We start from the raw sequence: 14,143 nt of genomic DNA on the forward strand, positions 1-14,143 counted from the left end.
TGATGGTCTTTCTCCCCAGGATGATGTTATAAGCCGTCGAATCTCGTAATATTACAAAGTCTGCCATGATTGTCCTCCGTCTTTGCCCTTGTCCCATAGAGGTCGGGAGTGTGATGATTCCGTCTGGCTTGATGAAGTGGTCTCCTAACCCTACCACACCGTGCTGGTGGGTCGTCAGGTCGGAATCTCTCAATCCCAGGGCGTCGAAAACGTTTCGGAACATGATGTTTGAGTCTGCCCCCGTGTCTACCAGGATTCGTTTGACGAGGCCAGTTCCGACCCTAGCCGTAATGACCATGGGGGGACTTTCCGGCACCTCGTCAAACCATTGGTCCTCCGGGCTGAAAGAGATAGGTGGGAGACCTTTAAGACTTCTAACAGGTGAGGTGGAGATCGCTAGGACCTTGGCATCTTTCTTCTGTGCCGATTTCGACCTCGGGGCGGTATTCCTGGCCGTCACCACGTTTACCACCGTGAGGCCGTGGTCGTCACCCTCTGGTTCTTGTCGTCGTCTTGTGGGTCGGGATCTGTGTTCGTTGTCGTTGTCCCGGTTGCGTCTCCTTGGTTCCCTTATAAGGTGGGAGAAGTCGGCGAGTTTGCCGTCCCTGATAGCTTGCTCGAGGGCATCCTTTAAGTCAAAGCAGTCTTGGGTCTTGTGTTCGTAACCCTTGTGATACTCGCAGTAGAGGTTCTTGTTTCCTCCCGTCCTGTCCTTCAGTGGTCGGGGCTTCGACAGTATCCCCTTTTCTGCTATTTGTTGGTAAACTTCAGTGATTGATGCCGTGAGGGGGGTGTAGTTGGTGAACTTCCCAACTCGGGGGAATGGTTTGGGTGGTTTGCTTGGGCCGCCGTCCCTGGCGTGTTCCTTTGGTCTTTCTCTGGCTTCGAAGTGCCGGGATTGGTTGTAGGCGGGCTGCCGTTTATTGGCAGCCACAACCCGGCTAACTTCCTCGTCATTAATGTATTCTTTGGCCACGCATTGGATTTCTTGCATCGTCCAGACGGGCTTTGTGGTGAGGTGTTTCCTGAAGTCGTCATTCGAGAGCCCGTTCGTTAAGCACAAACTTGCCACTGAGTCCGCCAGACCGTCAATTTCCAAGCACTCGTCATTAAAACGGTCCAGGTACTTCCTGGTCGGCTCTCCGAGTCTCTGTGTCACCCCCAGCAAATTGATTGGGTGTTTGGCTTTGACGATCCTGGTTGTGAACTGAGCCAAGAAGGCGCGGCTGATGTCGGAAAATTGGGTCACCGAGCCTTGCGGAAGGTTGTTAAACCACCGTATTGCTGGGCCCGCTAAGGTGACTGGGAAGGCGCGGCATCTGACCTCGTCTCCCACCCCTTCTAGGTTCATCCTGGCCTCAAAGGCCGTCAAGTGTTCCAGGGGGTCTTGCGTTCCGTCATATTTCATGTCTGTCGGTTTGTCGAAGTGTTTTGGTAGCCGGACCTCGAGTACAGAGCGGTGGAAAGGGGTCGCTCCTATTATGACGGGTCCTCGGGCAGTTCTTCTCGACTCATTGTTCTCGCGGTGGGCTTCCTCGTCGCCCCTGTTCGACGCGCGCCGCCTTTCGTGTCGGGCGTAGATGATGGGGTCGCGACTTCTCCTTCTGGGGCGTACTCGCCCCCCAGTGCTCTCCGACTCGTACTGGGGGCTCGGCGTGCGTCTTGAGCGGCTCCTCGAACGGGAACGGGTGGGACTCCGTTCCGGGGAGCGTTGATCGCGCTCTCTTTCTGCTAGTCGGCGCTCTAAGTCCTGCATTCTATGGCGTAGTTCTTGCATTATCCTGGCGTGGTTATCACCCGTCCCCCCGAAGGGGCGTCTCTCGTGAGTTTGTGTCGCATCCCTCGGGGGCGACCGTTGCTGTTTCCGGGATTCCGTCGCGACGGCGCCTCCCCCGAGTATGGGAGGCGCTACCTCGGAACCTGTCCCAGTCTGGACCAGCACGAAATCCATGAACGTTGTGTCCCCACAGATGGCGCCAATGTTCGGTACGCCGGGTACCGGACAGTTCGGGTTAAGACCCTGAGGTCAACGTTTCGGATGGTGGAGAGACTCGTCTGGTCGCGGTTTCCTGGTCCCGAGAGAGCGAGATCCCGAGCACTTTGGATGGAGAGGGGGATGCCACCTGCAAAGACACTCCAACGCCCTTGTCAGAATATGTGCAGGCAGAGAGGAAATGGTGTGTGAGTGTCACGTACCTTGGGGGGAGAGCCAGTCTCCCCTTATATACATGTCAGTAGTGGGCCCTTCCAGTGAGCAGGCCAATACCCCCAAAGGTGTTGTCCCACGGCTGTGTGTGAGCCGTACGGGACGCGTGTCTGGGTCGGGCGGAGGACGCACCATTGGGCCGGCGGGAACTCGGGTCGGGTTGACCCGCGTGAGTTTTGGGCCAGGCCGTAACAGAATTCTTTAGAAAAAAGCGCTTCCAATTAAGTTTCAAACGGTTCCAAGAATGAATAAAGTACATCAAGAGAAAAACCACCAAATAATAGAGTTCTAAACACTTATTTGGGGTCTTTCAACCAAATAAAAATAAAAAAAATAAATGAGACTTTTTTTTTTGAAACAAAAGAAGCTCAACACAGTAAAGTGGAGCAAAAGATCCTAACAGCAAGTGCTACATAGAATTACATAAATCATGTCAACTGCCTAAAGGATCACTATCGGCCCATTCTTTGTAGCTCATAAACGTCCTCCTTATTACACTCTCAACACCTGCTTCCTTATGATTGAAGATCCTAGCATTACGTTCCACCCAAATATTCCAGATCACTGTGAAGAAGCTAATCAGCCACGTTTTCTGCTCTTGTTTTTGCTTATGCCTACCAGTCCAACTCTCAAATAGTTCCCTAATAGTACCAGGAATAACCCACGCCTCACCAAAACTCCTCAACCAACTGCACCACACCTGCCATGTTAGATCACATAAAAGGAATAAATGTTTGACTGATTCTATCTCCTTCTTACACAGAACACAGATATTATCACTGGGAATAATAACGCCTAGCCTACTCAATCTTTCCTTGGTATTCACTCGACCAACCAGCACAAACCATCCAAATAGCTCAATTCTTGAAGGTACCACACCTCGCCAGACTGCACTTGTAAAGCTGTAACTCATTATCTCATCTGATAGAGTCTCTGATTGAAGTACCTGCATAACAGATCTGGTAGAAAACACCCCTTTACTATCAAACCTCCACGCCATATTATCCTCTGTACCATCTGCCAACTTCACCGGCCTTAACCTCTCATGAAACTGGTGGAGAAGTTCTATCTCCCATTTGGAACAGTTCCCTTCACCACTGGAGATTCCAAATCCACTCGAGCCCATCCCAAAACCCACAAACCCCTATCATAGCTCCTTGTTGGTTCGAAATAGCATAAAGTCTTGGAAAAGCCACTTTCAGGGGTCCACCTTGCAGCCAATTATCCTCCCAAAACCGAGTCCTCCTTCCGTTACCTACCTCCATCGCCATACCAGTAAGCATTTTGTCTTTTATCCTATGTTCTATGATGTTCAATTGGCAAATGTCTTTCCAGGGCCCTCCTCTAACCGGTAGCTGCTGATTTACGAGCATTATATCAGGGTTCAGGTTGTTACATGAGCAAACAATCTTCTTCCACAATGGACACTCCTCCTCTGAAAACCTCCACCACCACTTAAACAAGAGCGCTGTGTTTCGAATCAATGCATCCCCAACCCCCAATCCCCCAGCTTTTTTCGGCGCCTGGACCAGCTCCCACTTAACTAATGGGACACCCTCATTACCATCCCCCTTACACCACATAAATCTCCTTTGCAAAGATATCAGCTTGTCCGCAACCGCCTTCGGCATCTTGTACAGACTAAGGTAATATATCGGAAGGCTATTCAGCACTGATTTTATAAGCACGAGCTTACCCGCTTTGTTTAAGACCTTTGCTTTCCACAGGCTAAGTTTCTCTTCCACCTTATCTATTATCGGTTTTCAAGTCTTCACCAAACGCGGATTTGCCCCCAAAGAAATTCTGAGATACCTTACTGGTAATACCGCTTGCTGGCATCCCAGCAGACCACACGCATGATCTATCCAATCCTGCTCACAATTCACCGCTATCAGATTTGACTTATCAAAATTGATACTCAATCCCGACATCAGCTCAAAACACTGTAGCAGTCTCTTATAATTCACAATTGTCTCTGTTACTGGGGGGCAAAACAATATCGTATCATCTGCAAATTGTAAATGCGACAATGCGATATGCTCTCCTCCCACCAGCAGTGGTTCAATGCGGCCGTTTTTGACAGCTTCTCCCAGCATCCGATGCAACACATCAACTACTAGCACAAACAGAAATGGAGAGAGAGGATCCCCTTGTCGGAGTCCTCGCTCCATCTTAAACGGCTTGGATGGCGACCCATTTACCAGTACCGACATAGTGGCCGTAGTAAGACACTCCTTTACCCAATTCCTCCAACGCTGTCCAAATCCCATTTTCTCTAACACTATATCCACGAAGCTCCATCTGACTCTATCATAAGCTTTATGAAAATCCAACTTAATAATTGCCGCTTCCTTTCTTCGTGACTTCAGCCAATGGACCGTCTCGCAGGCGATAAGAGCACCGTCATGAATCTTTCTGCCTTTCACAAAAGCAATCTGAGTCTCACCCACCAAGCCTGGCATAACCGATCTCATTCTCCTCACCAGCACCTTTGAAACCACTTTATACACACAACCTACCAAGCTAATCGGCCGGAAATCCTTGATCTCTTTTGCCCCCACAAACTTTGGGGCCAGCGTCACCCAAGTTAAGTTTACATCGTTAGGTAGCTTAGCCCTTTCGAAGAAGTCCATCACTACCTCAGTGAACTCCTGACCAATCTCTTCCCAGCATTTCTTGATGAAATTCATATTGTACCCATCACTCCTGGGGCCTTAGAAGATTCACAATCCCATACTGCCTCTCTTATCTGCTCCATAGTAGGTAGAACCTCTAAAGCGTCTGCCTCCTCTCTACCAATTTGCTTCAACAACCCATCCCGAACACCAATCCTAGGGGCAAACTCCTGTCGATACAACTCCTTATAGAATCCCCGTATTGCATGCTTTATTCTGACCTGGTTCCTTACCAGCCTCCCATGGATCATCAGAGCATCAATCCTGTTATTGCGCCTTCTAGATGAGGCAATATTGTGAAAATATCGGGTATTCTTGTCCATATCCCTAGCATGTTTGGACCAAGACAACTGCTTCCAATGGATTTCCTTCCTAGCGTACCACTTTCCGCAAAATCTCACCAACGCCTTCCGTCTAGCCTCCGTTGTACCGTCATAGATCCCCTCACTAACTTGATCATCCAGTTTCCTAATCTCATCCTCAAACTTCATAAGTCTATTATCCATATCACCAAAATTATCCTTGTGCCATTGCCTCAAAGGTGTTGTCAAGGCCTTCAGTTTACCAAGGAATGGAGTCCCTCCCAGCTTTCGCCATTCATTTTTTACCGTCCTTAGAAAACCCTCATGAGTAAACCAGGAATCCAAGCTCCTGAACGGTCTAGGACCCCCTCTTATCATTGTATCCTCCACAATCAACGGGCAATGATCAGACAAGCCCCTTGGACCACCTCTCAGCCTAATGTCATGGAATTCTTCCACCCATTCAATATTAACCAGCACCCTATCTATTCTGCTACAAGACTGCCCCCTGAACCATGTGTACTTCCTATCAGTAAGGGGTAAATCCACTAGCTGCATGTCTTGAACCCAACTTTTAAACTCTTTCGCTGATACCGATAGACTCATAGCCCCTTTGCGATCCTCAACTTGTAAAATCTCATTAAAGTCCCCCAACAAACAGAACGGAACCTGGCACAATCCTGCAATATAACTCAATTCCTCCCACACCACCCGCTTTTCTTCCCTCCCATGTGCCCCGTACACCAAACAATAGGCACACTTAAAGTTATTCTTTGTTAACACACCTTCTATGCACAACCACCTCTCCCCCTTATAACAATTACTCTGTTGAAATATCATATCATCCCACATCAACAAAAGTCCACCAGCCGCCCCAACAGATTCCACAAACTCCCACCCTACAGTACTACTTCCCCATATCCTAGCAACCTCATATTTCGATATAACCTCCCTTTTTGTTTCAATCAAGCCTAACATATTCACATTGTATTTCTTCTTTAACATTTTTATCATACTCAGTTTTCCGTCTCCCCCCAATCCCCTAATATTCCAACAACTCACAATCATTTAATCAATTTATTACTCACCTTACATTTGTTTTTTGGACGACTCCTTCTTGCCTTTTCTTTTTGTTTCGCCAGTTTTCGCTTATTAAATGAGACTTAATATATAATGAAATATAGGATTTATTTTATTTAAATTAGATAAATATTTTATTTATTATTATATATAATATGTGAAGTATTTATCGATTTAAATAGGCATTTCACATCTCGAATACATTTAAGAATAGAAAAACTAAAGTCATATATCTCGAGTTTTATGGATCCGAGATGTATAATATTTTTGTAAAATAATATCTCGAGTGTATCAAAAAATTTTTTTCAGGTTATCTACACATATTTCGCGTATTGAGCAATTGAGATATATTCATAATTTTTTTAGACTCAATGCGTTCGAGATGTATACAAAATTAAAATGAATTTTTTGATCTAAATAGTTACGTCCAAACAATTTTAGCTGTAAAAGAAGCTTGAAGCCTCATAATTAACTCATCCCAATTCATTTACGTATTATATTCTCTTGTCTCTGTATTGATGGATATAACTAGTAGTGAGTTTTTTTTGTAGTTGTTTACTCAAATAGAATCATAAAAAATAGTGAAAAAATACTGATATTTTAGTACAGTTCTCCAAACCTCACAAATGGTGAAGACATTTCGGACTTATTTAGAAAGTTTTAAAAGTAATTTTTTTTGAGTTTTTAACTTATAAAAATTAGTAGTATTAATATTTGGTGTAATTTTTAAAATTAAATTGTAATTTTTTAAGAAGTTATTTAGAAGTTTATAGAGAAGTTAAAAAAATAACTTCTCTCATAATGCTATTATTTTTTATCATATTTCTATAAAATAAATACTTTTAAAACTAAAAATTTAAATACAAAATAACTTATTTATAAGTTACTTTTAATATAATTATTTATTATTTAAATTATTTTTTCAAGAGTAACTTAATTAAATTGTTTACCCGAGACTGCACCTTACATATAGAGATACTTGTACATATTTCAAGTGCTATGGGTGAATAAACTCAATACTTATCTCGAATACATAATATTTAATAATGACCTTTAAAATATCTCGGATGGTTGGCGCCGTTATCGGGGATCTTGGAAGTCATCCCATCATCATGGCGGACAACCTTGACAACGACCACAACTCTGGTTTGGAAGAAAGAACTCCGCTTAAAAATACGAAGGTCACATCAAAGGATGCACCCCAAAACAAGGGGGATAAACAACCTTCCAACACAGAAATTTTGAAAGCTATCCAAAAACAACAGGATCGTCTCAAACAGCTCGAACAGGAGGCTGAAAGAGACCTCCGAAGAAAAGCTAGACGTCGCCGAGAGCTAGAGGACAAGCTCGCAAAACTCGAAGCCGACCTCAAGACCAGAACCACTCATTCCCAACCATGAGGATAACTCCCACAAAGATCAAGACCCATTCACCAAAGAGATCATGAAAGTTAAAGTACCAAAGGACTTCAAAGCTCCTGACATGACCCCGTACGACGGCACATCAGATCCAAGCCATCACCTCAGCAATTTCAGAAGCAGAATGTATCTCACTGACGCCTCGGACGACATTCGATGCAAAACCTTCCCGACTACCCTAACGAAGACAGTAATAAAGTGGTTCGACAGTTTGCCTCCAAGATCCATCACAAGTTTTGACGACCTTGCTAAAAAGTTCCTCGCCAGGTTCTCCATCCAGAAGGATAAAGCAAACACGCTCCAAGCTTGCTGGAAATTAAACAAGGAGATCAGGAAAGCCTTCGCAGCTACATGGAAAGATTTAACAAAGCATTCCTTGACATACAAAGTCTTCCAACAGAAGCGGTCATCATGGGACTCATCAATGGCCTAAGAGAAGGACCTTTCAGCCACTCAATATCCAAGAAGTACCCAACATCTCTTAATGAGGTTCAAGAAAGGGCGAAAAAATATATCAATATGGAGGAGAACTCCCGATTGGGAGACAGTTCAAAAATCGGATTCTCCTAACCCACCATGGGACAAGGATAAAGAGTCCAAAAATCTGCTGGATTCTTTAGCCACAACACTCCCTCCACTACTCGTACACTACTGGCTAACTTTATGAATATTAATCATATTAGGGCTCAGGATAAATATCTTGGTTTGCCTTCTATAGTCTCTAAATCGAAAAAGGCTTCTTTTAGTATGATCAAAGAAAAGGTTCGGAAAAGAATCCAAGGATGAAAGCGCAATCTTCTATCATCAGGTGGTAGACACGTATTGCTTAAGGCAGTGGGAGAAGCTATTCCTATTTATACATTGTCTTGCTTTAAGTTGCCTGATGGTGTAATTTCGGAAATTCACTCTCTACTTTCTCAGTTATGGTAGGGACAAAAAGGTTCTGAAAGGAAGATGGCTTGGATTAGCTGGGACACTATGACTCGCCCACGAAAAGAAGGAGGCCTTGGATTTAAAGATCTCAGAATCCAAAATCTTGCGCTTTTAAGCAAACAGTTTTGGCGACTCGTAACACAGCCTACTTCCTTATTATCCAAAATCCTAAGAGGTAAATACTTTAGCAATGGTAATGCTATAACGGCAGAAATTGGAGTCTTACCTTCTTGGAGATGGAGGAGCATATTGGAAGGCCGAAAGATTGTTGAAAGAGGTCTTAATTGGGCTGTGGGTACTGGAGAGAATATCCGAACCTTTGAGGATCCTTGGCTGCCTCCTCCGTATCCTTTAATGATTTCTGACATGCCAAAAAGACATGCTATTTCTGAGTTGGTTCCAAGAGTTAAAGATCTAATTACTGAAGATAGGAACGAATTGGAATCAGAATCTCATTCAAGAATTATTTCCCCAAGACGTTGCAAACAGGATTATTTTGTCAGTTAAAATTCAGCAGAGTAGGGACAAATTGCAATGGGATTGAACAAATCCAAGCAATATGATACAACTTCAGGTTACAGAATTGGCTATTTATTTTACCATCCGCCTCTGGAGCTTTGTCCTAATTATATGCAGCAGAAAAGCCATGGATTGATCTATGGAAGTTGAACTTGCCTCACAAAATTAAGCTATTTATCTGGAAAGCTCTACATGGCTGGCTTCCGGTGCTTGCTCAGATTCATCACCGCATCCCATCTATATCACCAATATGCCCCTACTGTCATGAAGCGACCGAAACAGTCACTCATTGTTTGATCGATTGCTCTAGAATTAAAGATGTATGGTCTCAGAGTTATTTTCGTGACTGTCTTTCCCCTCAGAGTCCTAATAACTTTTGGACATGGTGGACTGCATCAACAGAGATGCTTAACCCGTTGAAGAATGCTGACCGTAATCCTCAATTGCTTGCCATCATTTGCTGGAACTGTTGGAAAGCTCGCAACCAGTTGATTTTTGAAGGTTCTACTTCAATGCCGTCTGCCATTCTAGCAAGCTCTGTCAAGTTGCTCCGTGAAATCCAAAGAACTCCTAATTTAGGTCGTCATCTCCATGAGGCAAGCTCTTAGTTGCATTCAATTTGATTTATCATTCTTTCTTCTTTAAGATTTTTTTTCTTTTTTCGACCATGCACCGTTGGATAAATACTTTCAGTGTAATGTTTTTGGAAAATTCCCACCTTTCATTATGCTGTCCTACTTTTGGACATCTTCGTATTCCATTTTTCAATAAGTAATGAAATATAACCTATTATCTTGGAAAAAAAAATCTCGTATGGACTTAGAATCTGTTGAATCACATTCTTTATTATTTATTTCGGGTGTACAATATCTAAAATTTAGCTAAAATTAAGCCGGATTTACAGTACTTAAATGTGACACGTTGTATATAATAATAAATATTTTACACTTTACACATTCTCATAATATAATATTTAATTAATTCATAAAAAAAATCATGAAATATATTATCTGTCTTTTTATTACATAGATGATGATAAAACTTAAATCTAAAATTTCATGCACGCATATTATTTAAATCTGATCTCTCACTAGCTACAAATATTGCTATTGCATTTATTTAAACTTATATACACGACAAAATTTATTTCTTCAAAGTAAATAATTATTCATTAGAAAACTTTGATAATAAATATTTTGTTATTATTAAGTGCCAATGGAAGAGAGCCCGAGAGGGTACAAACTACAAAATAGGAAAATTACATACGATATCCATGATGAAAAATTATTATTTAATTCAAATTTAATTTGGCTATTCAAACTAGCCTATCAAACTCCCTACATTTTTGGACGGCTATGGTTAGAACCACGTCATGGAATTCATAATAAGAAAATTTTGGCATAACATTTTCGCACACCCACTTTTATCATCAATTCATCACGGCATAATAACATACATAATAAGTAATGTTATAGAGTACCTTTTTCAGCTAATATTTTTAAATATTTTATTTTTTTTAAATTATAAAATTTAAATCTTAAATTATTAATAACTCTGAATCTTAAATTATAAACTTTGAATCTTAAATCCTATAAAAATACAACTTTTTTAGAATTAAAAAGCAAAATTAAAATAACTAAAACTTATTAGCTTCTTATATTTTCTCTAAAATAATAATAATAATAATAATAATAATAATAATAATAATAATAATAATAAAGAAAAACTCAACATAATAAAGAGAAAAATCTAATCTTATTGAAAGGCCAAATAGTTGTCGCCACTCGATATTAATTAATTGAAAAAGTATTATTAATTAAAGTATTAATTAAATTTCTTAAAAAATATTATTAATTAAAGTTTAATTAAATTTTTGAAATATAAGAAAAAATTTTTAAAATCAAAGAAGTAATTTTTTAATAACTAATATAGAAATTTTTGGAAAAATGTGGAAACCTTTTAAAGATATGAATTTTTTTTTAAGCATAAAAATTATGTATAAATAATAAAATACAAAGAAGAAAGAAAAAAAAAAGAGAGAGAAGAATCGGAAAAGGAAAAAAGAGAAACACATGGAAGAAGATGGAAAGAATAAGAAGAAGTATCAGAAAGGAAAAAGAAGGGGAAAAATTGCTAATCAGAGAAGGAAAAAATGTAGATTAAATTAAATTCTTTTTTTTTTCTTTTTTAGGTTTTTTAAAACACTAATTAAAAGATAACTGTCCATTACAGATAGTATAAAAAAAGGGTCAACTACCCCGACCTAGCCGCCTCTATTAAAAACTCAAATCTTATCTAGAATTAAACAACATACAAGAATCTTAATTGTAACTAATTTTTATTTATGTAATTAAGTACTATATATATATATATATATATATATCCGTAGCTAGATAGCTAGAAAAAGGTAAATTAGCTTTCCCTGCTGCTAATCAATCAACGAACACTATTACCTAATCAATAAATCTAACCGCAATCATCCAATCTCTGCTAATCAACCAACCACATTATTCCTTAACCAATCTAACAGCAGTCATCAAAGACAAAGACAAATACGTGGCCTAAATAAAATAATATAGATGGCGTGACATCTAAACAAATGCCTTGGATTATATCGCTTCCAACCTCGTATAATATAACATACGACCGTTGAATTAAAATGACACTCTTATAAAATAACTAAATAAATAAATAAATAAATAAGAGGTAACAAATATAAAATAAAGAAATATAAAGAGAGAGAGAAGTATTGTAAGTTTGTAACACAAGGAAGAGAGAGAATTGTTTATTGTTTGTTGTTGTGTAAAAAGTCTTTACTTATGTCCTTATTTATACATGTGCAAGGCTTTACTTTTTCAAATTATATTAAATACAGTCATCTTTGAGAATGGGTATCCACATAAGATGTGATAAAGCATTCTTATCACAACACTTCCCCTTAGATGACTATTTAGGATTATTGCTTCATTAAAACCTTACTAAAGAAAACCCAATGGGAAAAAAACTTTAGTGAAGGAAAAATAGTACAAGATCTTTTGTGATGGGGACTGCCTCATTAAAAATCTTGTCAAGAAAAATCCAATGGAAAAAAAACCTGACCAAGAAAAAAAGAGTACAGTCTCCCCCTTTTGTCGACATCATTTAATGTCTTGAAATCGGCGCATCCCAATCTCATGTACCAATCTTTTAAAGGAGGATTTTGGGAGTGACTTTGTGAATAAATCTGCCAGATTGTCACTTGAACGGATCTGTTGGATATCAATTGTCCCTTGATTTTGAAGATCATAAGTGAAGAAAAATTTGGTAAAAATATGCTTTGTTCTATTGCCTTTTATGTATCCACCTTTAAGTTGAGCAACGCATGCTGTATTATCTTCAAACAGGATAGTTGGAGCTATCTTATGATCAATCAGTCCACATGATGACAGAATATATTGAATCAGACTCCTCAGCCAAAAACACTCGCGACTAGCTTCATGAATTGCCAATATTTCAGCATGATTAGAGGAGGTTGCTACTATCGTCTGTTTCGTGGACCTCCATGATATAGCTGTACCACCATATGTGAACAGGTATCTTGTTTGAGATCTCCCTTTATGTGGATCAGACAAGTATCCGGCATCTGCATAGCCAACTAGTTGTGACTTGGATCCATAGGGATAAAACAATCCCATATCAACCGTTCCATGAAGATATCGAAAAATTTGTTTGATTCCACTCCAATGTCTTCTGATTGGAAAGGAACTATATCTTGCTAGTAATTCACCACGAATGATATGTCAGGTCGCGTATTATTAGCAAGATACATTAGCGCTCCAATGGCACTAAGATATGGTACTTCAGGACCAAGGATATCTTCATTCTCTTCTTTAGGACGGAATTGATCCTTTTCCACATCTAAAGATCTTATAATCATTGGGGTACTTAATGGATGTGACTTATCCATATAAAATCTTTTCAAGATCTTTTCTGTGTATGTTGTTTGGTGAATAAAGATCCCATTTTTTGTATGCTCGATCTGCAGACCGAGACAAAATTTAGTTTTTCCAAGATCTTTCATCTCAAACTCTTCTTTTAGAGTTTTTATAATTGTTAGAATCTCTTCAGGAGTCCCAATGATATTTAAATCATCAACGTACACAGCAATTATAATGAATCCAGATGCAGATTTCTTTATGAAAACACATGGACAGATATCATCATTCTTGAATCCATTTTTGGCCAGATACTCAGTAAGACGATTATACTACATTCGTCCAGATTGCTTTAGACCATATAAAGATCTTTGCAATTTAACTGAGTATAACCCTTGCGAATATTCACTGGATGGTTTAGATATCTGTAGTCCTTCAGGGACTTTCATATAGATATCCCGATCTAATGAGCCGTATAAGTAGGCTGTTACCACATCCATTAAATGCATATGCAGTTTATAATATGCAGATAAACTGAACAAATAACGCAATGTTATCGCATCCACTACAGGGGAATACGTTTCTTCATAATTTATACCGGGCCTTTGTGAAAAACCTTGTGCCACAAGTCGGGTTTTATAGCGCACAACTTCATTTTTCTCATTTCGTTTTCTCACAAATACCCATCGGTATCCAATAGGTTTTACATCTTCAGGTGTACGGACTACAGGTCCAAAGACTTCACGTTTTGCAAGTAAGTCTAATTCAGCCTTCATGGCTTCTTTCCATTTTGGTCAATCATTCCTTTGTCGACATTCTTCGACTGATCTTGGCTCAAGATCCTTACTTTCATGCATGATATTTAATGCCACATCATATGCAAATATTTCATTGATAATTGTCTTATTTCGGTCCCATTTCTTTCCTGTAAAGACATAATTTATCGAGATCTCGTCATTTTCACAATTTTCAAGTACCTAAACGTCTTCTGGCGTTAAAATTATATCAGAATTTTAGACAACTGCAGGTGTCTTTACTGTATCTTTTTCAACAGAAATAGTATTTACCTCTTTTCTCTTTCGAGAATTTTTATCTT

The 14,143-nt window shown here is 39.9% G+C and overlaps 1 protein-coding gene across 1 annotated transcript; it reads right to left on the reverse strand.

Moving 5' to 3' along the window:
* Positions 1-4,892: 4,892 nt before the first annotated feature.
* LOC112748973 (uncharacterized) lies at positions 4,893-6,188 on the reverse strand. Its single transcript, XM_025797235.1, has one exon. It carries the CDS (start codon positions 6,186-6,188, stop codon positions 4,893-4,895), a length of 1,296 nt encoding a protein of 431 aa, XP_025653020.1.
* Between the last annotated feature and the right edge of the window lie 7,955 nt (positions 6,189-14,143).

This window comes from Arachis hypogaea, chromosome 15 (genome assembly GCF_003086295.3).
Source record: "Arachis hypogaea cultivar Tifrunner chromosome 15, arahy.Tifrunner.gnm2.J5K5, whole genome shotgun sequence".
Taxonomy (NCBI): domain Eukaryota; kingdom Viridiplantae; phylum Streptophyta; class Magnoliopsida; order Fabales; family Fabaceae; genus Arachis; species Arachis hypogaea.